Here is a 23134-nt window from a genome sequence, read left to right as displayed (position 1 = left end):
ACACCTGGGGGAAAAAGAGGGGAGAGGGGGGCCAGAGTGTCACCAGTGTCACCCTTTGTCTGCTGCGCTGGGCACTCCCTGCAGTGAACCTGCAGCCAACTGTTCACCAAAGCACCACCTTTAGGAAGGGGGAAAACCCCAGTGCTGGAGCTGCCATGGCAGAGGGTTTGCCCTGCCAAAGGGGGAAGGCTGGAATATCCCTCATCTCCAGCCCTTTCTTGCTCTTCCCTTTTTGAGGCTCGTCCAGGAAATCTTTGAGCAAAAGGTGACTCAAGGCAGGAGACAGCCCAGACCTGTCCTCCTGTAAAGTTTAAAAAAGTTAAAAAAAGGGGGGGAAAAAAAGGCAAGCCAAGTATTTCTTGGAAGTGTAAAATCCCACTTTCCAGCAGAACTGGTGGTTGCAGAAGGACACTCTCCCCTCAGCCTGCAGCAGAGTGTGGCAAGGTTAACTATTAGGCAAGCTTCATTAAACATTTCTAAATGCTGCTGCTTGCTCCCATTATTCAAATGCCTCATTTCCTTGTAAAGCAAGGGAATTACTGCCCTGGATGTCATTTTTTTTTTAAATTATGTGCATTAAGTTATTCTTCATGGCCATACCTAATCACTCCTCAGGATGTTGCCCATGTGGTGAAGAGAATCACACACAGCACAGTCACTTCTGCCCACAACACAGGAAATATGGAGATAAGAAATAAAAAGATAATCAGATAGTCCTCATTCTCAAAAATGCTTCTCTATTTCATCAAGAGGCAAAACAACACCAAAGCCCACGTTATTAAATATAATAAATTAATTCAACGTTTAATTAGAGAAAAATCAAAGCTTTTTGAGACTGGACATGACATACATTTTGCCAAAATATCATTTTGCTGAAAAGCTGCTTTATTGAACAGTTACAGTTACAGATTTCACATCAGCCTGGTGGTTTGGGTTTGCAAGACATCTGGAGACGAGATGAACAGACTCTGGGAAGCAGAGGGGCTGGACTGCTGCAGGAATTCTGGGGTGTTTGTGCTCACACAACACAGGACCAAGGCCTTGGTGCGTGAATCACAATGAGCAGGGTGGAAATAACCCACTGCTCTGATCCTGTGGCACAGTCTGTGACCAGCTGAGCTGAGGCTCTCATTTCAGTCCCCAGCCTTTGCCTCTTCCCCTTTGTAAACCACGACGTTGTGGTCGGTCTCGTGCACCTTCACCTTGTAGAGGCTGCCCGGGGGCAGGAGCCTCTGCAGGCTCTCCCAGATGAACACGGCCACGTTCTCTGTGGTGCTGAGGGGACACGGGGGGACACTCAGAGCCCACCTGGGGGGGCACCTGGGGATGCAGGGCCGAGCCCTGGGGACCGTTGAGTGCCCGGGACCCACCTCACCACCTCGGCGAAGAACGGCACGTCCTTGTCCAGGTTTTTGTGGTCCAGCGGTTCCATGACGGCCTCCTGCAGAGAGAGGAGTGAGAGCCCCGTCCCAGCTGCTCAGTGGGCCTGGGGGGTCAAACAACCATGCACAAAGCACTGGAAGGTATGCACAAAAAAAGGGGGTCAGAGCCCTGCATCCAGCGGGGAAATTGCTGGCTGGAGATGTGGCACTGCTGGAGCATTTTAGTCTTGAACCGCTCCTTAATTTCTTCTTTATCTCCTGCCATCATCAACCAGTTCTCCCAGGGGACGTGTAGGAAAGCAGTGCCATTACCTGCATGTATTCCTTCAGGTCTGTCAGGTTCATAACCATTCCTGAGACTGGGTCAATCTGCAGGGAAACCGAAAGGGAGATCAGCAGCCTGGCCACACAGCCTTACTGCCTGCACAAATCACACAGAAATAGCTGTGCTCAGGTCATCAATAACTTTCTACTGTCACAGAGTTCCAGCTCTACCCCTGTGACAGTCCCAAAGGCTTGTGAGAGCCTACAAACAACTCCAGTGGTTCCACCCTCTCACAAAAGCTGATTGCAGGGAGAAACAATTCACTGGAAGAGTCTTCAGGCAACAATCTGGAGTGATGATAAGGAGGAAAACAGGCATTAAACTGCTCTGTTGAACAAGCAGGGACAAAAGAGAGCCCAGTCTGAGCTCAGGGCATTCTCCCTTCCAGAGGCAAGGTGGACAGGACAGTGATTATGGAAAACCTCAGAAGAGAAAAACAATGCTGATTGCACTTACCTCTCCACGCACCGTGACTGTCACTGCAAACAGAGAGAGCATCAGGTCACCAGGGGACCAGCAACCCCAACCCCAGCCTGCTGCTCGTGGGGACAGCCAGCCCCACGCACTGCTCACCCCCAGGGGCTGCTGCAGGGGTCACTCCAGCACCCTGTAGCTTATCTTCCCTGGCAAAGCAGGTAGCAGAGGTTTTGGGGCACCTACAACACAAGGAACCAGTCTAGGAACTGGGGGCATCTAATTCTATGTGCTCAGGGTGCAGGGAGGAGGAGCAGGACTTGTGAAAACAGCATTCAAATAACGTTTGCAGGCTGTTTAATTTGCATGTCTTTTTGCTTAGAAAAATCCTCATTCAAATCACGACGATTTCGCGGAGTGTAAACAAGTAGATTTGATTTATGAAGTGACACTCTGAGATAAATATTTATTATCTACTCAACTGAATATACTGCAAAGCTATTCTTCACCCCCCTGCTGCTGAGGTTTCCTTCTAATTCCTAAAAAGACACAAAACTGGCCACTAACAACTATCAGACTGAGACACGAGTGGCCCAGCTCTCCCGTGGGTTATTCTCAACCTGAGAGCAGCCTCTGCCCCTCACCACAGAAGAGAGGATGGAAGTCAACTCCTCACCTTTGTAGTTGTGTCCATGGCCATTTGGGTTGTTGCATTTCCCAAACAGCTTCAGGTTTTCTTCATCACTCAGTGATTTACTGCGAGAGAGACAGACATGGCACGTCAGGGTCCATTCCAGCTGCTCGTGGCTTCACTTCAGCCCCCATTGCTCTTCAGCTCTCCATCTATTCCCTCTCCCAAATTTAACCCACCAGTTTTTCCTGCTCCAAAAAAACAGAAGGAAACCCCACCACCAGAATAGTATTTGGCCCATATTGTTGAAAACAACATGAGGGGTTTTTGCTGTGTTCTTTCATCTGTTTCATAACATCTGCCAAACTGCTGTAAATATTCAAGTCACAGGAACACAGAACATGCCCAGTTGGAAGAGACCCACAAGGATCATCGAGTCCAACCCTTAGGCCTGCACAGGCCCATCCCCAAGAGTCACAGCGTGTTCCTGAGAGCATCATCCAAACCCTCCTCGAGCTCTGGCAGAGGCGCTCTTTAGGAACATACACATTTCGAGGGGAAAAAAAGAACCCCAGCAGACGAGGGGGGATGTTTACAAACTGGGAGATGTTTACATACTGGGAGAGGTTTACAAACTGGGAGAGGTTTACAAACTGGGAGAAGTTTACAAACTACGAGATGTTTACAAACTGCGAGAGCCACCGTCGTGTCAGAACAAAGAACTCCAGTCCTCGCTAATCCCAGCCGGGCACCGACGGGCGCGATCCGGGAAGGGGCTGAGCCGAGAAGAGCCCGGTTCTGCCGGGCGCTACCGCGGGCTTTGGGGCGGCTTTGGAGGCTCCTGCCAGAGCAGGGGAGCGGGGCCGAGCCGGGGCCGCTCACCTGTGCAGGCGGTGGCAGGCGCTGAAGGTGACGGAGCGCGACAGCCGCGCCAGGCGGGCGGAGCGCGGCGACATCGCGGGGCTGCACCGGGGCTGCACCGGGGCTGGATCCGGGGGTGGAACGGGGCGGGAACGGGGCTGGACTGGGGCTGGACCGGGGCGGGAACGGGGCTGGACCCGGGCGGCTCCATCCCGGCCCCTGGGGCGGGGCGGGAGCGGCGGCACCGCCCGCGGGACCCGCCCGCCGAGCGCCGGGGATGCTCCGCGTCCCGGGGATGCTCCGAGCGCCGGGGATGCTCCGAGCGCCGAGGATGCTCCGGGTCCCGAGGATGCTCCGGGTCCCGGGGATGCTCCGAGCGCCGGGGATGCTCCGGGTCCCGAGGATGCTCCGAGCGCCGGGGATGCTCCGCGTCCCGAGGATGCTCCGGGTCCGGGGATGCTCCGGGTCCCGGGGATGCTCCGGGTCCCGGGGATGCTCCGAGCGCCGAGGATGCTCCGGGTCCCGGGGACGCTCCGAGCCCGGGGATGCTCCGGGTCCCGAGGGTGCCCTCAGGGCTCAGCCCCCACTCTGCCCCCCGATCTCTTCCCCTCGGTGCCTGCCCGCGGCCCGGTGATACAAAGAATCATGGAATTCTCCGCCCAACCCGGCCTCGGACACTGCCAGGGATGGGGCATCCGCAGCCTCCCCGGGCAGCCTGTGCCAGCTCTGGCTGGTTGCAGTTAGCACAAGGTTGTACACGAAGCTCTGACGCCTCCTTTCCGCTTCCCACCTCACCGAGAAAAAAAATAAAAGAGTTTAAAAGGAGCAGCGGTGGTGCCTGAGCTCCATGAAACACTTTCTTGGCGCCGTTCTGCTGCCAGTGCTGGGCGTGTGGCCTCGCTGGGGGCTGTTCCCTGCCCCGTGGGTGACAGGATACGGCTGGGCGGTTCCACTGGTGACATGGCAGGTGACACAGAGAGGAGGGAGGAGGACGGCAGGGCTGCAGCACCATCAACGGGAGGTGTTTGCCATCTAGTGGCTTTGCCCAGCTCTGGCCTGAGCCTCCCTCTGCCTCTCCCAGGGCAGCAGCCCTGGGGTACAACCCTTTTTCTTTCCCTTGCCTTTAGGAAGGTGAAGAAACGTCAGAAGAGATAAAGCCCCTGCAGCACAAGAGCTCATACTGTGCTCAAGGAAAATGGTTCAAACCGTTCTCTGGGCTTCTCACAGTGAAGAAATACAAGAAGTCTTTAAGCCAGGAGGGGCATCCAGTCCCCTGAAGTCTTCCCTCTTCACAGGGTACTTACAGGCAGAGCCAGCACAGGGCTGCCCCTGGCACACCTACCCATCTACAACAGCTGGAGCAGCCTGGATGAGAGCTGGAATTTGATCTGCTCTACTTACAACCAAAGGGATGTCAAGGCCATCCAACAGTGGAGTTGTACCTGTTTCATACTGGTTGAACTGGGAGGAGGGCAGGACCTGTGAGCCATCAGAGCCATCCAGCTCTGCTGTTTAAGCAGGAGAGTGGTGGAGATGTGTCATGCGTGTCACCACGTGAGGGCAGGGAAAGAGAGGATGAAACTTCACCACGTTTTATTTGAGGGCACTGCCAGTGTACAGAGAAAAGCACAAGTACAGCTCCTGTGAGCATCTGCATCTACCTCCTGGAGTCCACTGAAGGCAACCTGTATGCAGTGGGGGTGGAATTACACCCCTTCATTGGGCCCACCTGTTGCAGGCTGATTTTACATCTTCTCTTCTGCTTTCAGCCAAAGTCACTGCCCCGAGCACCAGTGTTCTCTCCCCTTCACAGCACACTGCTGCCAAAGAAGATTTCCTCTTCCTCCCTTGCAAGCCATGCCAGCATGGCATCCTTTGTGAACTGCTGCTAGGTGGTCTATCAAAATAGTGAAAAAATTAAGATAAAGCAGTGGGCTGCTGAATGAAGGAGCTTCTGCCTCCCTCATGCCCTTGGCTGGATATTGTGAGGAAAAAAGGAGTAATTCAGAGATTATGGTAGAGAAAAGCAGTTCCCTCATCCCAGACATAATGCAAAAGTGGAAGGTAGAAGCAGCAGAGGTTTCTTTCTGAGCCTGGCTTGGCCCTGAGTTACAGGAGGTGACAAGGAGTGGGGTCAGTGGGGAGTGAAGATGCCGTGGAATCCGTAAGGCATTTGCACCGGGACTTCTGCTCGCCCCAGCTCTCTGAAGGTCTCTGCATCCAGGACAAGCAGGAAAGCACTTCGGTTCTGCAGGAGGAAAAGAAAGCCAGAGTGAATGTGCAGGCTGAGCCTGGTTTCACTATCCAGCCTGTTGCACACAAGGGAGCCCAAATGTCCAGCCAGGCCACGCAGATCAAGCCTGTCAGACAGCTGGCCAGGAGCACTGGCAGTCACAGGAGCCACTCAAGAAGCACTGACATTTCAAGGAACACTCCTGAGGAGCAAGGAGCTATCTGCCAGAGAGCCTCCAGCTGGGTTCTGTGGTTTAAAAAGTTAACTAATGCTTTGTGACTTTGACAAACTACCAACAGTGAGTTACCTCAGCGGGGGAGACCACAACAGACAAGATGACTCCACTGTCCTCTGCTGTGGCATTAGGCACTGGCACAAACACAGGCTCTGATGGGTAGGATGCATCCTCCTGCCAAATCTAGCAAGCACAGGGACATACGGATGAGTTTCATTTCATTAATACTTGTCTGCTACAGTTAGCAGAGCTGCAAGTTAAAGAGTGCTCCCCACAAAGACACCCAGGCACACTCTGTGCTCAAAGAAACTCAGAGTTCAACCTCTGAATTAATCCTTTGGATTCCAGCAGTATGATGGTGCCATCCTCTCCTGCTTGGTGAGTCTCATTCACGGGGTGAGTGAGAGATGAAATTAGGAATCTCATCCCAGACCCACCTGGACAAAGACCCCCCAAAGCCCCTAGTATTTTCATATTTTCAAAGCCAGTTCAGTGGAACTGAAGGAGGATAATCTGGACTTCCAATTCACCTTGAAATTCTTGGTCTCCACATCAACCTTCATCAGGGAATCTCCGACCAAATGCCCGAATCCACACCCGTAGAAGTACCGGTACCTCCTCCCGTTGCACCGAGAGTAGTTGATCTGGGGGAACTCCAAACCCCCGACCTTTTCAAAGCCCTCAGGGTGCAGATTTTCATGTGTGCACCAGACCTAGAAAAAAACATGCATTGCACAGGTGTTGGTTTAGTTCTGACAGGGCAGAAGACCTGACTGGTCCCACAGCCACTGCGGGGAAGAAATGTTCTGGGAATGGGGAAGGAAAAGACCTGGGAAGACAACGGCACAGGATGACAACTGTTGCAGGCCACCTCCCCACAGTTATGTAGGTCTTGCATACACACCTTTCCATCTGCATCCTTCACAGCCCTTGCCAGGGTGTAAGGCAGTGGGTTCAGGTTTTTGCCCACGGGTGTGTCTGGATCCACGTGCAGAGGGAGCACAAAGCGGCGAGGGAAAGCTCGGGGCAGTGAGGCATAAACCTGGTACAGAGACAGCCAGTCATGTGCAAGGAGAGAGGAGAGACACTGCAGGCTAAAAGCATGTCTGGGGAACAATTCTGAAGTTGGAGACATTCCTCCTACCCCTAAAATCACTGTGTTCTTTCTGCTCTGTTTTCCCCAGTTCTGGTGAGGTAAAACACATCACAGAAAGAAGTTCTCTGCACCTTCCAGTAGTAGAGTAGAAAACAAAAAGACAAGCAATTGAAAGGGTCAGCATTGCTTTCACAGGGTTAGTTAATTAATTAATATTGAGTTGGGTATGCAAATCCCTCTGTTATCTTCCAGATTCAGCGTGGGGACACACACTGCACCATATTTAGTTAGAACACTTACATTGCTCTCCATCACTCTCTGGGTAAGTCTCCTTCTCCTCCAGATGGTAAGGCAAGCAGGAGACTGCTGCACCTCAGTTCAATGCCTGAAGTTATCCTGCAGGATTTCCCCTTCCATACTCAGGTACACATGGATTCATGTTTGGGAGTCCAGGGGAATGATGGAGGTACTTGGGCAGCAAAGGGAAGAGCAAACCAGCAGCCCCCCAGTGTGACAGCCAGCCAGTGGGTTGCAGGAGAGGAATGATTCCACCACTGCCACTGAAGTTCTGTCCAAGCCAAGTTTAGAACCCATCACATTCCCATATATTAAGCCTTTTAAATAAAACAGGTGACAAGGACCCTACTTTGGTGGTTTTCGGTTACTTCAGTCCGTAACTCACCCGTTCAACGTGACACTTCACTTGAATCATAACTTGAATCCTGAAACCCTATTTTCAAAGCTTTTATGGTTCATGTAACCCCAGTAATCTGGCTGAGGAACTCTGCCAGATCAAGTATGGTTTAGTGAGCAAGCAAAAGCACTTAAGCCTGGCTCGGGGACAAGAGACAAGTCATGCTCAGTCACGCCTTGGCTTTCTGAGGAGCCGCAGGTTTGAGACTCTGTTCTGAAATGACTTGCACTCCCCTCTGTGTGTGTGTGTGTACAGTTTAATGGTTATGTGCTTGTCAGTTAGAGAGCGTGGGTGCTGGAAGCACAAGCCTAGTGCTGACACAAGGACACCTTCAGCCAGGTCCAATCCTGGCTCAGAGAAGGAGGGACAAGAGCTGGGATCGGCGTGCGAAGCGCGCGGTCGCATCAACGCTCTGCTGTTCTCCTGGCCAAAACATACTCGAGAGAAACCAACCAAACAGAGGAAAGCAGAACCAAATGACCTGGCAGGAAGACAGCTGTAGTGTTCTCAGGTCAGATCTGACTGGGTTCTTCTGGGCAGCTCGGGAGGAAGCTCAGACCTGCCTGGACATGCAGCAGTGCTGCCCGTGCCCCACAGCACGGTGGGTTTCCAATAAACTCATCTGCAGGGCAAGAAATGAAAGCACCCCCACCTCCCCCTATGCAAAACAGTGCCTCTACCACGGCCTCAGATGGTGCTTGTGACAGAGCTGGATGAAGTAAGTGATTTATTAGAACGTGCTGTTGTGAGGGGGCTGTGAGGAACAACGCTGGGGTTTCCCTGGTGGTTGTGCTTCTGTGATTTTCCTAATCAGTGACACTTCTCTGAGGTAATGCCTTTAAAGAACAGGGTTCCTTTCTCCCTTTTTCAAAGCCATGCAAAAACTTGCTCTGCGTTAATTTCTTGGGGGGAAAAACATTGTTAACACTGGGATAAGGAAAATGAACGTCACTAAAAGCAAGGTTTGAAACCTTGGCAGGCTCTGGAGCTCTGTGTCACACAACCGGTGTTAAAGGTTTCAAGGGAGCACTCCATGGAGATTATCTGCTAAGAGATTTACAAGGAAGGAAACCAGCAGATCAACAGATCTGCATTTTAGTTTTGACACAGCTTCTGAGGTTCCCTTCCCCAGCTCACATCCTTGGCCTTGTGGTGCTCTCCATCCCAGCAGCCCGAGCCTCGCTGCAGCAAAGGAACTGGCCCAGCATCAGACCCCGGGGGGAACAAAGGCAGAGGGCTCACCTGGTCCAGAGCCTCCCCAGTCCTCCTCATGTTCTGCAGCTTGTACAGGGCCAGGCTGGTGCCATCGTCCTGGCAGCACAGATCCAGCACCACACAGCCACAGTCCTCAAAGGCATTGATTTGGTGGAAGGTCACAAAGGGCTTCGTGTACCACTGCCCTGGCAGCACCTGCAGGGGCCACGGCAGAGGCTCAGGCTCCTCTCTAAAGCTCCCAGCCACCCCTCAGAGAGTTTTACCCTCTCTCTCTCCCATTTCATCCCCCATTCCCTGGGATCTGCCTTGTGTTGCTACAGAAGGGCTGCTTTAAGCCAGTAACGAGGCAAAAACAGATGAAGAAAAGCCAAAATCAGGCCAGACCAGACCCCTTGATGTCCTGACTCCACCCCTAGAGCATCTGTCCCAGGCTGAGCTTTTACACCCCTGCATTTCAGTCTCATGAGCCCCAAACTGCTCATTTCTGCCTGCTCTTTTAGGGCTGGCAAAGAAATGAATCAACAGAGAGGGAACTGCAGGAAGTAATCCCATTTTTCATGGATTTACACCCATGCTTTAAAGCCCATACTGCAGCAACTCCTGGACTGATTCATCCAGCTCCCTGTGGCTGCTGCCAGGCACTCTCCTCTTGGGATTTAAGTTGCAGAGCAGCTGCTGCAGAGGCCAAAGATGCACCCACCTCCCCAGTGTGCTTATTCACCACACGGAAGTAGGTGTTGCACTGGGGCTCCCAGCTTATCCCGTCACAAATGGCTTTGCCACGGAGCTTGGAGGTGACAATCTGCAGCAGATTCAGCTTGAGGGGCTGCTCAATGAAAACGATGTAGTTTTCAGTCATTCCTGAGAAGGAAAAGTGACATCATCCAGGTATGAGGACGATGGGAGAACATCCCAGGGGCAGAGCCTTTTCTGCCTCCCGGCAGCCCAAATCCCCAGGAGTCTGAGGTGGAAAACTTTCTCACCAAAGCTGTGGTAGTAGGATGGCTTTGCCCTGTCCATGGGAGGGATGGAGCACAGCACTTTTGCTCCCTCTAACGTGTCAGTACAGCTTGAGCTCTGGGGAGGGACCTGGATGATGTTATAGCTGGACCCTGGGGGGGAGAAAGGGTGTTCAGCACCACTGAGACTGTTCACAGGCAGAAAACCAAAGTCAGGCTCTGTCCTTCCCGTTTCCCAAGAGCACTGGAAACCACAGTCACAGCTTAAATGAGCAGAAAAATCAACAGCCTGTCATCATCAAGTTAGTAAAACAATTTACAGAGCATTATCTAGCAAAAAAAAAAGGAATACTGAAAGGAAGAAGGATCTTCTCAGTCTGGTAGAGTGCCAGCTCATTTTACTGTCTGCAGGGTGTTTCTTATGTTATCCCATAATACCAGGATCAAGAACAAAACCAAGTTCATAGCTTGAGTATCAAAGGAAATGAAAACTCTAAGCCTTGGTGATGCTCAGTTAATAAATCTGAGCACGTGGGCAGGGAAGAATGGCATGTTTGAATAATCTAGAGTTTGGTCTCTCCAGCTGAAAAAAGCATGTGCTACGAAGCTGGGTATTGCTGAGGGCAAAAGGAAATGAAAGCAGCATGAATGAAAAATGATCAAAACTGGGAAACTGTGGAGTGAACTGAAACCAGCCTGAGGAATCACAATAAAGGGCAGTGGCTGTTTTCAGGGGCCCCAGGCACCTGCAAAAACAGGATTTCACATAACTAACAGTGAATACCAGCCCTGGGCAGCCATGGCAATGGAATTAGAGCCCAGCTAGATGCTCACTGGTTTGAGAAGAAGAAAAACATCCCATAAAATTCAGCTGGGACTGACTGACGCTGTAAACCAGAAACAATCTGACTCAAAGAGAAACAGCAACCTCAGGGTGTCTTCAGCTGTTTCTTCCACAACTGCTCCTTGAAACAGCCCCCAGAAGTGTCCTGCACCCCCTGCCCAGCAGGCAGGCCTGGCCAGGCCCATCTTACCGTGCTTCCCATAGGAATTTCCCATGTTGTACGTGGTCCCATCAGACTCGTAATGAGGATGAGCAGTGGCCCCGTTCACTGCAATGAACTGGCTCCAGTCTACCTGCAAATGCCAAGGGTTTTCAGTCAGGCTTTCCACGGAAGCCTGAGGGAGAAAAGCAGACTTTATCCATCAGCAATAATGTGGGATCTGGACTTGACTCTTCAGTTTGCCTGTAGTCTTCCTGAAATCCTTGAAAATTAATGACATTTCTCTCTCTGTTAGTCCTAGCAGTAAAATGGCACAAGTGACACAGTGGGAATGTTCCCACAGGAGCATTTCAGCTGGGACCCCATGTTATAAGCACAGACAGACATGTGTGAAGAGACAGTCACTGCCCCAAAAAATCATCACGTTTCTTAACACCAGAAGCTTAGAAAAACAGGTCCCACCTCCAACTGGAGAGCTTAAATGTGAAATCATCCCTTCCATTTCTTCACTTTGCCCAAAAATAACAGTCTGCATTTAAAAAGCAGCTAAAGGGGATTTTTTTTTTTTTTAATGGCAAGATGGCTCAACAGAGCTGAACACTCAACCTAAAAATCCCCACGTGTCTTCCTGTGGGGTGATGCACAGGACATAGGGAAAGACTGCTCTGACTTTCTGTTCATTTGCTGTCAGGGGAGAAAATGAAGGGGCAGCTGAACTTTGAGCTGACTTTACACTGACTTCACTCACTGGCAGGAGAGTTTTAGCCAAGACCTCGAAGGGCAGTTCTGGAGGGTTTAAAAAGGCAGAAAAAGCGAAGAGAGATGGAGTGACAGGGAAGAGTGCAGGTCTGAGAGCAGTGATGCTCTTTTTCCTGTGTGCACTTCTACTCTTCACACACTGGTAGGTGCAGACAAGCCCAGACAAGCAGCGAGAGCACAGGCAGAGTGGGGCTGTGCCCAGAGCTGCATCTGTGCCTCCCTTTCCTGGCCACAGTGGGCAGTGACTGCATCTCCCCCACCAGAGCTGCCAAGGAGATTTTTCAGGGGCTCAGCTAAGGGTTCTGTGCCCCAGTTCCCTCATCCCACCTGCCCACACCTTTTCCTTCGTCTCAAGCGTTTCTGGGTCCACCTTGTACATGAAGATGTTCTCACTGCTGATGTAATAATCTCCTTTATACAGCACGTAGTTCACATTGGCATTGTCACTGGGTCCTGAAACAAAATCCTGGAGTTGGGCACGGCTCTGCTCGAGCTCATGTCACATTATCTCAAGTTACACATGTTTAAACAAATAAACCCATTTGCAGTGACATTAATCCCCCTGTGGCTGATTAGAAATACCTCACTAATCTACAAAGGCACTCCGGGAACTGTCTGTGCAGGTGAACTCAGGTTAGAGGGACAAGGAGTAGTCCTTACAGAAATCACTGCAGTGATGCCAAGGTGATCTTCATGTTTCTCTGTGCCCTCAGCTCCTGGCCTCTTATTTGTTCATATTCTTATATCTCCCTTTCCTCCCCAGCCAGAGTCCCCTCCTGTAAAAACCACCTGCAGAGTGCCGTGTTTGATTTACAGCATTGGAAACCACAGGCAGGACTTGAGGCAACAACCTGGGCTGAGGGGATGCTCAGGGATGCTCTTTGTGTGGGACAAGGAATGCTTCTCTATTCCCTATTCCCTTTCTCTCTAAAACTGAGTCAGGGAGATGCCTTTTGAGAGCTACAGACACACACACAGCCAGAGCTGCTGCTGCTGCTCCAAGGGGAGCTGGCACTCACTGCCAGGTGGCTGGGAAGAGCTGAGGGAAAAGCTGTTCCCACAGCTGAATATTGTGTGTGTGTGTGGTGAACACACAGCCTGAGGCTGGTAGAGGAGAAATCCAGAGGACAGCTCTTCTGGCAGTGAGGAATTCCCTCTAAGTGTGTAAAGAGTCCAACAGGCAAAGGGGGGGCAGGAACAACCTGCAGGAGCTTGGGAAAGAAAAGGGGCGATGTAGATAGTTGTGAAATGCATTGAGAGAGCTGGGGTGGGGAGTTGGGGGGCTTCACTGGAGAAGAGATGATGTGGCAGGGTGGGGTCCATCTCCCCAGGGAAGGTCAGAAGCAACAAGTTGCCAACTTCAGGTCTGTTCTGATTCTAGCGGGAAGTCCTCTGCTTCATTAAGCCTATTTCTTCCCTGACACACATAGGATCCTCCAGGCAGTGGTACTTCCTCTCCTGGGCAATACCACCTCTCACCCTACTCATATAATCTGCACCTTAGTCTAGGAAGGGAAGGATTAGCCCACTTACCCTACAAGCTTAGCAAGGCAAAGCGTTTTAAGGGCAAAGCTGTGTCCCAGGTAGAACACCAGGTTGTAATGCTCATTACCAGCACTGCACAGGCTGTTCTCTGGAAGCTGATTTCTGCTGGAAACTCGCAACAAACTGGAACCAGGCGACCTGAGGTGGCCCACTGAGCTGAGTGTGCCCCTGCCAGCCCAGCCTGACACCGACTGGCACCACTTTTGCTGCTCTTATCCCAGTGGGGCCCATGCTGGGGAAAACCACAGGCTCAGAATAAGCCTACCGGACTTCCTCACACCCCCCCCTTCACAAATAACCACAGGTGCCCCCAGAAAATGTCTTATTTCTCAGACCCCTCCCCTTACGCAGCGTCTCGAAGCGGGACATGAAGCGCCCGAAGAGGCTCTTGCAGGGGTCTGGCATGGCCAAGGTGCCAAATTCCGAGAGCACGATGCGGTTGTGCCGCCTGTTGGTCAGGTAGGAGTTGCTCTGCAGGAACCTGCTCCTGTAGGACACGCTGCCGGCCCGCAGCTGGAACTGGTGCAGCAGAGCCATGCCGTCAAACCAGTGGTTGAAGCTGCCAGGAGTCAGGATTGGGGGGATGAAAGGAGGTGAATGAGATCATTAAGGGTTTTTTTTTAATCAAAGGGATAAGAGAGGAGAAAACAGGGAGAAAAAGGTATTAATAAAAAGAGGACCAAAATATGTAAATTAGTAAATTAGAGGTTAGTAAGAGGTAAGAAGTGACTAAGAGGACTGGAATTGGGCACTACATGAAGTTCTAATCTACTGTTCCCTCTTGCCTTTGGGTTTTTGTTATTTGTAAAAGGCAATGCCCAGATCCCAGGAACACTGAACCAGGTGGAGCTTTGGTTCTGAAAACATTGGAACTGAGTGACACAAAAGCAGTGTATTTGCAGCTGTGGGACTTGAAGTCAGAAACTGTTACGTGAAAGTTTGGGGGGAAATACTCTGTATTTCCTGGCAAACCAATCACTCTGCAAAGACTCCTGCATAGGGAACAGAATGTCCAGTGTAAATCACTGCTGAAAGCCCAGTGGCACGAGGAGGAATCTTTATCTCTCAGCTCCTTGCAGGGTGTTATTCTCTCTAAAACAAGAAATCTGTGAGACTCTCAGAAAACCTGATGGTCTCTGCACATATGGTAAGATGAGCAGCTTTGGCCAGTTGCTGCCATCAGCTTTGCTGGAGGAAGGGCTTATTTGTCACTTAGTTAGAATGGCAGAGAGTTGCCTTCTTGACATATTTTAATACATTACTTCTAAAACAAGGTGGATTTGCTAAAATCACACATAGTTTAGTGCAACCAAAGTCCCAACTTCCTGCCCTGGATTTCAGGGGTGAGCTTTTGTTAGTGCCAGAGGACTAGGGGTGGTTCATTCCCCAGCTCAGCTGCCTCATTCCAGCACTCTGAGGAGGTGAGAGCCTCTCCAGCCTTGACAACTCAGCTGTCTCCTGCTTGCAGAGGCAGTTTCCAAATGAGGGAACTACTGTTCTCAGAAGAATAACATAAGTATTTCTTCCTTCCCCTGCTTAAAAACAAATGACAAGGTGCTCCACACAGTGGTGAGACATTTTGCGGGGGGGTCCCCTTTAGGTTCAGGCAGAGCCCAGGCCAGAGCAATTTCCCAGACTTACCTGTCATTGCCAAACTCAAACCTGCCAGGCCCAGTCCTCAGCAGATTGCCATTGATCCATTTGGGAATGTGCCCTTTGACCTTGGCCGGGATGGGCTCGGGGGTCTCCTCCATGGTCTGCAGTAAGGGGGAGATGCATTGCAGCCCCCGGGGGCGGTGGCGGAGGATCTGCTCTTTGGGTGGGCTGGGAAGGTAATTCTTGTAACCTGCAACAAGAGCAGGGAGAACGGAAAGGAGGAGATTGGGATTGCTCCTGTAATAGCATGACAACTGCCAGAGGTTGAGTTTGGATGTCTAGGACAGCATTCAGCAGCCAGGCTGGAGTGGGTGCTCAGGGTGAAGCTGAAGTGTTCCCACAATAACCCCACACATCCCCAGGGAGCTCAGAAGTCCATCAGAGACACCAGTTCTGCAGCCCAAAGGAGGTAATAAAACATATGATGATAACTTTTAACTGCAGGAACTTCTATTTGTAATTGATTTCATAAATAACTGAGAGGAAAGAAAAGGAGGAAAAAAAGGAAAAGAGAAAAATAACTCCAATCCCGCCCCCCCCCCAAAAATGGCAATCAGGAAGAACACAAATGCAACTGAGCCGAAGCACATTTACAGGACGGGACAAAAGAGACTGACCTGTTTTATGTGGTAAATAAATAAGCAGTAGCAGAAAGGGATAATTTCTGATGAAGTCTCTTGCTTGACTGCAATAACTCCCTGGTTAGCCATAGTTCCAGGACAAAAGAATTAGAAAAGCATGAACTGATTGGAATGCTGTGAACTAACAGTGATGTCAGTCATTGGCTCCAATAGCCTGGTTTGCAAAGCCTCATCAACACAAGGATTGTTTGAGCAATCCATTTAGCTGCAGAGGTGGATTTACCTGTTGCCTTCCCTGCCAAGGCTCCCTGCCCACAGGGCACTGGAGCTGCTTTGCCCCTGTCCCTAAGACCACTGAACTAACCTAGAACTGATGAGACCGAGGTCTGAGTGAAATCCTGATCCAAAGGGCACACAAAAACCCAACCCTGAACAGCTCTGGTACAGACACCACCACACACTGCAGGAGTTCCAGACTGTTTACTGAACTTGCAACAGCAATTAGTTCTGGTTTTACCAGCCACTTTCACCACTTCTGCAGCCCAGGTGAGTAAGTGGAGCACTGCACAGTTTACCCACCAGCCTCTCAAACCAGAAGGAATGAGGGGATGTTCTTGCAAAGGTTTTAGCACAGTCACAGTGGGAAGCAAAAGGAAAATGCCCAAGGAAGGGCAAAAAGCCTGACAAGGGATCTGGCAAAAAGGGTGACGACTCTTGTATTCCTCCAGATGGTTCAAGACTTAAGAATAATTAAGGAAACAGTTAAGCCAAGACACCCTACAGCTCCTGATCCTCGTGCTTTTCTGAATCAAATTCCCTCTTCTCACTGTTCTTAATCTGTACTAGATTGAAAGGATGCATTTTGGAGTTGTGCAAGTACTGACAGTAGAAAACCAGGCTCTGCCTCTGACTGGGAACAAGGAGAAGGAAAGTAATTAAGCAGCAACTTACTTGGAGTATTGCCACAAGGATACACTGAATCCCTTGTTTTATTTGGACAAATATTACAAAAACTTTTAAATAAGGGCTCATTACCTCCACAAGGTTGTTGCAGGATGTGGATGATTAACTTATCTCAGGGAAGGATGGAAAACAAGTAGAAGACTCTACTGAGAACTTGCTTCACTTTTCAGCCAAAAAAGGATTGAGAGTCTCTGAAAACAGAGCTCAAATGGTAGAGACTGAAGTTAAGTATTTAGGACATTATTTTAAAGCATGGATCTGGATGTATAGATCCAGAAAGGGTTAAGGGAATCTTGGAAATCCCTCTACCGAAAATGAAGAAATAATTACATCAATTTTTAAGTCTAATAGGATTTTGTAGGGCTTGGATAGATTTTCCAGCAATGGCCAAACCACTGCATGATTTATTGACTTGGGGAAATCCAGAAGTAATTATTTGGATACCTGAAGGGAAAAGGAGTTTCCAGAAACTAAAGAGCAAATTAATTCAAAACAAATAAACAAAAAAATTATCCCGAACTTGGCTTTCGCTCACAGCTTTAGCAAGGGTAAGAGCCAAAGCCGGGGAGTCTTCACTTATCTCCACATCAGATAATGTTTGGAATCCCTTATCTGGTTAGTCTGCAAAAGGACACACCATGCAGAGGCAAAAATAAGCACCAGAATCCTGGGCTTCCCAGCCAGAGGAGAAAGAAGGAAAACCTAAACTAATGCTACGTAGAACTCGTGCCCCAAACGTCTGCTAAAGCTCTGCTCAGGTGAGCTCTCCAGTTCCAAGCAATTCTGCTTTGGGAAGAAGAAAGGAGTCCTTGGAGTTGTATCTCTCCCTTTTATTCCTGCAAAAGTGTTCTTTTCTTCAGTCAGCTCCTCCTGGCTTTTTCTGCAGCTCTCAGGACCTGGATGTTGGGAGTAAAACCATTTGCTCGCATCTACACCTTGCTGTTTCAGACAGAGTATCTGCAGAGGAGCCAGGCTGGCACACAGCATCCTTCTGAGCTGGCTTCTTCAGAACAGCCACCAACAGGGTGGGGGTTAGGCCTGCAGGAGGGCAAACTGCAAGATTCCTTCAGTCTACTTCTTCAATTTGCCAGTACCCAAATCCTTCTTTGGCTCTCTAATATGGTAATAATATAATTATTGTAAGGGGTAATTAAGATTTTTTAAAAAAGAGATCAGAAAAGAGATAGAAAAACAGATGGGAAAAAAAGATTAAAAAAGGAAGAATTTAGCCTCAGATAAAGTAATTAATCTCCAACCTCGTCCGTCCTCCCCCTCATGGAATTCAATTAAGCTCTGATTAAATCCTTTATCAAGCACTCAATCTGATCCCCAACACTGGGGCTACAGAATATTTCCTTATACAGAAGCAGAAGATTTTCATGTCAACCAGCACCTGGCAGGCTCAGTGGGTGCCATCAGAATTTGCAGGAATGCAGTGTGGGCTTGCCGAGCTGCAGCCTGCAAAGATGCAAAACGTGCATTAAAAAATGACAGCAGCATGTCCCTGAAGAGACATCTTGCACCCAAGCAGAAACAAGGATGGCATGACTAAGGATGGCACTACATCAAAACTTTCTGGAGGCGCACTGTAAACAGGAATTTTGGAAAGGTACTTCACAAAAGAGCCTGACCAGGACTGGAAACGCCCTCCTGAGTCATCCCCTCCCAACTGCTCTCCCACAAATTCGCATATATGAACTCTATCTGAAAAATTACTGTGTTTTCTGGCACTTATTCCCTCTTGGGATAGCTGCTCATTGTCCAGTTGACTAGAAACATGCTTTCAATTTACAGAAGGACTTTATTCATAGGACAGTTTATCCCCCTTGTTCTTCTGGCAGCTTCTTCTGTAGCTCTGGTAGTCTGTGTTTGCCACAGGCTTATTTAAAATGGAGAATGGCATCACTTCCTAAGCTAAGGAAGCCAAGTTGTTTTCCTTGTCCTGCGAAAACCATTCGTGTGGTCTTCTTGAAACCTGCTCTAATAAGAATTCATCTTAGAATTCATTCCAAGACAATGTCTACAAAAGAACAGACTATATACAAGAGTATGGAAGTGAACACCCTGTCCTATCAGACCAGGGAAAGAAGCACAGCAAGAGAATGGATTATTTTTCCTTCTGGAAACCACTCAGATGAGTTCCAGATCCTGAGAGAAATGCGTGCAAGTTGTAATCAAATCACGACATCCAGGTAGGCAAAACACAAGTTTTCAGAAACATGACAAGTTATCACAGGATAATTTGGAAGAGCCGGGAGGAAGGGAGGGATTTAAAACAAAATAAATCCTGCACTTCTTCCCAATCAAAAAAAATTAAACCTGAATAATAATCCTGAAATCTATTTTGTTTCATTGCATGCAATCTGAAGGCACTGAGCATATGGAACACAAATAATTCCTACTTTAACCCAATTTTCCTGAACAATTGCAAAAAAGGTGTATCACCTTCAGCTAAAAATTCAGTCATTAATCATAATCGATTGTAACTTCCAGCTACCCAAGAAGGGATCAATCTCTGCAAAAGACAGAAGACAGGCTTGTTTGCAACGTTACACAACACGTAATTAAAACTATCTATGGCTTCCATTCTGGCTACACTTCAAGCTGGCAGAACTTTAATACACAATAAAAGACCTACAGTCCCAATGGGGCTCACTGAGCACAACAAGTGAAAATGAGCACAGTATTGCAACCTGCCCTCTCAGAAATCTCCTTTTTTAACCCTAGTCTCCATCCTACCTTAATGGTTTAAAAATAAGCTTAAAGCTAAACTTCCTTTGGCACAGCAGAGCAGAGGCAGTGCCAAATACAGAGGTATAAATTTGCCTCAGTTCTTTTCTAAACATTGTAAGCAATTATTCCACAGTTATCGCAGCCTGGCAGTCTGTTTGGGTGCTGTTCCTGTTCACGGCGTGCTACGATTTCGCTGCTGACCCAAACTGCCATCCCAACACTGAGTCACATCCAGAAAAAGTGGGATGAAGGACAAGGCTCTTGAGAAAGCTTCTCTGGAGAAGAAGCCTCCCCAGCTGCTTTGTTGCAAGGGATCAGACATTAAATTGTACTTCAGCGACAGTGGGGGAATCGGAAAATCTTTCACGGCGGATGGAGGGAACACGGAAACCATTTGCTTACTGGAAAACTGGAATCACTGGGATCAGAGGGAGCAAATCCACCTTGATTTCAACCTACAGACTCAACTCCACGGCACAAGGGCACCACCATTTTGTCTCCACGCACAGTCCAACTGCTCGGCCCTTCCGACTCCCCGTTCTGTGATTCCGGGCACTGAGGTCACAGTTTGGTAAATGGGGTGCTCAGGGTATAATCTTCAAGCAGGGAGGCTGAAGCAAAAATTGTGCTTTCCCTGAGAATCATTTTCTCAGGGAGAAATCCTCTGGCACAAGCCACGACGGGCACCACGCTCCCCATAAAACACCGCCTGGCACGGCGCGGCAAGCAAAACGATTTTCCTCCACCCACCCACCCGGCCCGAAGTGGAGTGGCTGCGCTGTGGATTTTGTGCCTTGCAGACTCCAACCCTCCCCTCCTCTGCCTTTCCCCAGCTCAGCTGAGCGTCCCACCCCGCTCTCTGCACCGCAGGGCTTGCACTTGCCTGGTGGGCGCTGGGAGGTCCCCAGGGTGGGCTCCTTGTCCTGGGTGGATGCTCGGTTTCCCATGGGCAAGGGCTCAGCCACCCACTGCCTCGCTACCAGCCAAGGAAGCAGAGAAGAACACAAGAGAAGTGACAGGAAACACGGGGGAGGAAAGAAAGGGAGGGAAGGAGCAGAGAAAGGCCTGGCCAAGGGAGGAGAGCGTCGGTGCGTAAGAAATACCTGCTCATTTGCCGAAGGCACTGACAGAAATGGATGCCGCACTTTTTGGGCAGTTATGGTGGCACAACAGGGCAGATTTGAGGACTTTTCAGATCTTTGGATGCCCCTCCGAGCAATGCTTTGAATTTAAAGGGAAGGAAAACACCACCATCGCCACCATCAAGCCCCAGAAATTTTGGTGAATTAAGTTGGGATCTTTACTAGCTCCTATTTTGTAAAAGCGAGTCTCAGACCAAAAAACAAACAAACAAACAAAAAAACCACCAAAAAAACAAAGACCAAACCAAACCAAACAAAAAACCCCACCAGAGCAAAACCCCAAACCAAATCAACAAAAACCAAAACAAACTAAATGAAAGGAAAAAAAAAACCAAACAAAAAGAACTCAGGCAGCGCAGTGATGGCACAGATCTGCCGAGTTTGATTGTGATGCAAGATCCCTTGGGGTAGTTTCCAACCTATACGTTCAGATCGAAGCTCCAGCAATGGTGCTGCTCCAAACAACCCCCTCGCAGCCCACTTAGAGCTGCCTCCCGTGCGCTGGGAACCTGCTGTGCACTGCTCTTCCAGCTCGAAACCATCCGTGGCTGCTGTAATCCTCGCCCCTCCGTTCATCCATTCAATAAAATCACAGACAATTTCTAGCATCTAACAAAGCACCTTCGGTCGCTCAGCTCCGAATTTCTCATCGATGGAATAGAAATTGCTCTACCGACCTGTGCCAGCAGCAGCAGCAGCAGCAGCAGCAGCAGCAGTAGCAGCAACAACCCTCCTCCCAAGATAACAGGATAGAAGGGTTTGGTCGTTTATGCGTTTTACCTGGAATGAATTGCATCAAAGAGCAGAGGAAATACTGCAAGTGCGCAAGCAGGAGGCTGACGGCGGGCAAAAGGATCTGGGCTAACATATTCCGCTGGGCAGGAGGCATCGGCTCGGCGGATGGTCAAGCGGAGGCAGCGGTGCCAGGGCGGCGAGCAGCGAGCAGAGAGATGCGCCGGGAGATGAGAGCTGCCTGACATCATCCTTTCACAATAAGAGCCGGGGCGGTGTGTCCCGGCGGGCTGGCAAGGATTCCCTGATCCATCCCGCTGCCCACGCTCCGCTCCGCGGCTCCCGCCGGGCCCGGCCCTGCCGCCGGTGCGGGACGCGCCCCCGGCCCGCGATCGCTGCGGTCCCCGGGGCCGGGGGAGCCCGGCACGGCCGGGGCGAGATCGCTCTAGCGCTACGTGCCTTTTGTACCTGGGGAGCGGGAGAGAAAGGGGGAGATGTAGCGACGGAGCCGGGCGGCCGGGATTTAATAAGGCAGTTCTTTCGAGATCTCCTGTCGCCTCGGCTTCTTGTTCGCGTATACACACACACACACACAAAAAAAAACACACCCCAAAACATGTTGTTCTGTTTGGAAAGCCGAGTAAAGCATTTTGCAGCTCAGTGAATCGCGAGGCTTTAGCAATGTTGGCTGCCGCGCCAGATTAGCCCGTCGAATCCGACAGGGAAGGACCAGGCTGTTCCCTGCTGTTCCGAGCTAAGCCGGACCTAGGACAGAGCCTTCCTCCGGGATGCGGGGAGGAAGCTGCCAGCGCTCTGCGAAGGCGCCGAGAGGGAACCTTTGTTTCATGGAATTAAGCAGCTCTTTAAAGCTGCCCCGTGCCCTGAGAGGGAGCAGGGCAGCTCGCACGGCACTGCGAGGACCCCACTGCACACACAGATCAAATCTGCTGCAAATTAAGCTCGTTTCTTCCTGTCCTTTCTGCAAGACCCAGGAACACCTGGCAGCATCGGGTGCTTTCTGACCCCATCTCTGACCATGCCCTCCCCTGAGCTGTGCTTTCCTAAACAAACCCAGCTGCTCCTGCCTTTCCTCACTGATCACGTTTCCTTCACCTTTATTATTTTTGGTTCTCACTTTTAGTAAGACCAAACTACCACAGAGTGGAGGGCAACAACTACATTTCCGTCTTACTTGCTGTGCTGTACCAAACACACCTCACCACACAGTACCACCAAACAAACTCTAGCTATTGCTCTGCCTGGTAAGAAGCATGTAGGACACCCCTTGTCCTTTTCTAATTTTATTTATATTTCAGCTCTCCCCTTCGTCTTACTGAGATTACAATGAATTTTCAATGACTTCTCCTAGTTTACTGCTGTTAAATTAACTGTATTCTCTAATGTCCTTTTTCTAAACTATTTAGGATAATGTGGAATAAGCAAGGCTGGAAGCAGATCTCTAGAGGATAAGCAGACCTATCAGAAAAAAAATGAGTATTGATTGACTTTTTAAGTAGCCCCTACTTCCTGATTGCTCTTATTTTATATAATACCATACAGGATGGTGCAAATTGCTTTACATCCAGCTCTACCTATCTGTTATTTTTCCATAGTAAGTCAGCTCTTTCCCAAGTCCTAGTTAAGAAGTTTCCTTCAGACCCTCCCCAGGATGGGAGTTACACTGATTGTTTTTTTTCTGGCTGTTCCCCACCCCCCGATGATGCAAAATTCCCTCCAACTCGGCTCTTTTCCAGCCACCCCAGTCATCAGGGTTTCCAAGCCAATTCAGAGACAAAGATCCTGTGATTAGCAAACCTGCATTCTGATCAGTTCTGCACGGAAAGTCTGGAGCCTTAAACACATCCATGACCTGCTCACTTGGTCTTCCTCAATTCTGACCCCCATTCCTACCCCTGTGCTAAAAGGCAGTTTCATTCTCAGCAAACAGTCACAACCAGCCTTTTTCTCTCTCTG

The 23134-nt window shown here is 49.8% G+C and overlaps 2 protein-coding genes across 4 annotated transcripts in view; both read right to left on the bottom strand.

Moving 5' to 3' along the window:
• Positions 1–803: 803 nt before the first annotated feature.
• PTS (6-pyruvoyltetrahydropterin synthase) lies at positions 804–3780 on the bottom strand. The gene is made up of 6 exons (XM_050323021.1): positions 3635–3780; positions 2798–2877; positions 2164–2186; positions 1695–1751; positions 1371–1441; positions 804–1275 (listed from the first exon to the last, which is right to left on the bottom strand). Exons 1-6 carry the CDS (start codon positions 3706–3708, stop codon positions 1134–1136), a joined length of 447 nt encoding a protein of 148 aa, XP_050178978.1. The 5' UTR covers positions 3709–3780; the 3' UTR covers positions 804–1133.
• A 1409-nt stretch (positions 3781–5189) lies between these two features.
• Positions 5190–23134, bottom strand: part of BCO2 (beta-carotene oxygenase 2) — a 33594-nt gene continuing 15649 nt past the window's right edge. The window contains exons 1-13 of one of the 3 annotated variants that reach the window (XM_050323013.1): positions 21209–21708; positions 20170–20262; positions 14995–15199; positions 13701–13912; positions 12146–12261; positions 11080–11182; positions 10070–10198; positions 9787–9947; positions 9114–9281; positions 6986–7123; positions 6612–6794; positions 6154–6264; positions 5190–5861 (exon numbers count right to left, since the gene is read on the bottom strand). In XM_050323013.1, coding sequence (XP_050178970.1) covers positions 5748–5861; positions 6154–6264; positions 6612–6794; positions 6986–7123; positions 9114–9281; positions 9787–9947; positions 10070–10198; positions 11080–11182; positions 12146–12261; positions 13701–13912; positions 14995–15199; positions 20170–20262; positions 21209–21317 — 1842 coding nt within the window. In that variant the 5' untranslated portion in view covers positions 21318–21708 and the 3' untranslated portion in view covers positions 5190–5747. Of the gene's footprint in view, positions 5862–6153; positions 6265–6611; positions 6795–6985; positions 7124–9113; positions 9282–9786; positions 9948–10069; positions 10199–11079; positions 11183–12145; positions 12262–13700; positions 13913–14994; positions 15200–20169; positions 20263–21208; positions 21709–23134 lie in introns of those variants that run through there. The other 2 variants (XM_050323016.1, XM_050323015.1) reach the window with 2 other exon arrangements.

Source organism: Myiozetetes cayanensis, unplaced genomic scaffold, assembly GCF_022539395.1.
Source record: "Myiozetetes cayanensis isolate MyiCay16 unplaced genomic scaffold, myiCay2020 scf29, whole genome shotgun sequence".
Classification (NCBI taxonomy): Eukaryota; Metazoa; Chordata; class Aves; order Passeriformes; family Tyrannidae; genus Myiozetetes; species Myiozetetes cayanensis.
This window is presented reverse-complemented; position numbering and strand designations above follow the sequence as displayed.

Excerpts from the sequence above, each read along its gene's own strand:
- PTS (XM_050323021.1), bottom strand. The coding sequence starts at position 3,708 with ATGTCGCCGCGCTCCGCCCGCCTGGCGCGGCTGTCGCGCTCCGTCACC. Across the intron at positions 1,752-2,163 it reads CAGTCACGGTGCGTGGAGAG|ATTGACCCAGTCTCAGGAAT; the intron begins GTAAGTGCAATC and ends GTTTCCCTGCAG. Across the intron at positions 1,442-1,694 it reads ACCTGAAGGAATACATGCAG|GAGGCCGTCATGGAACCGCT; the intron begins GTAATGGCACTG and ends CTCTCTCTGCAG.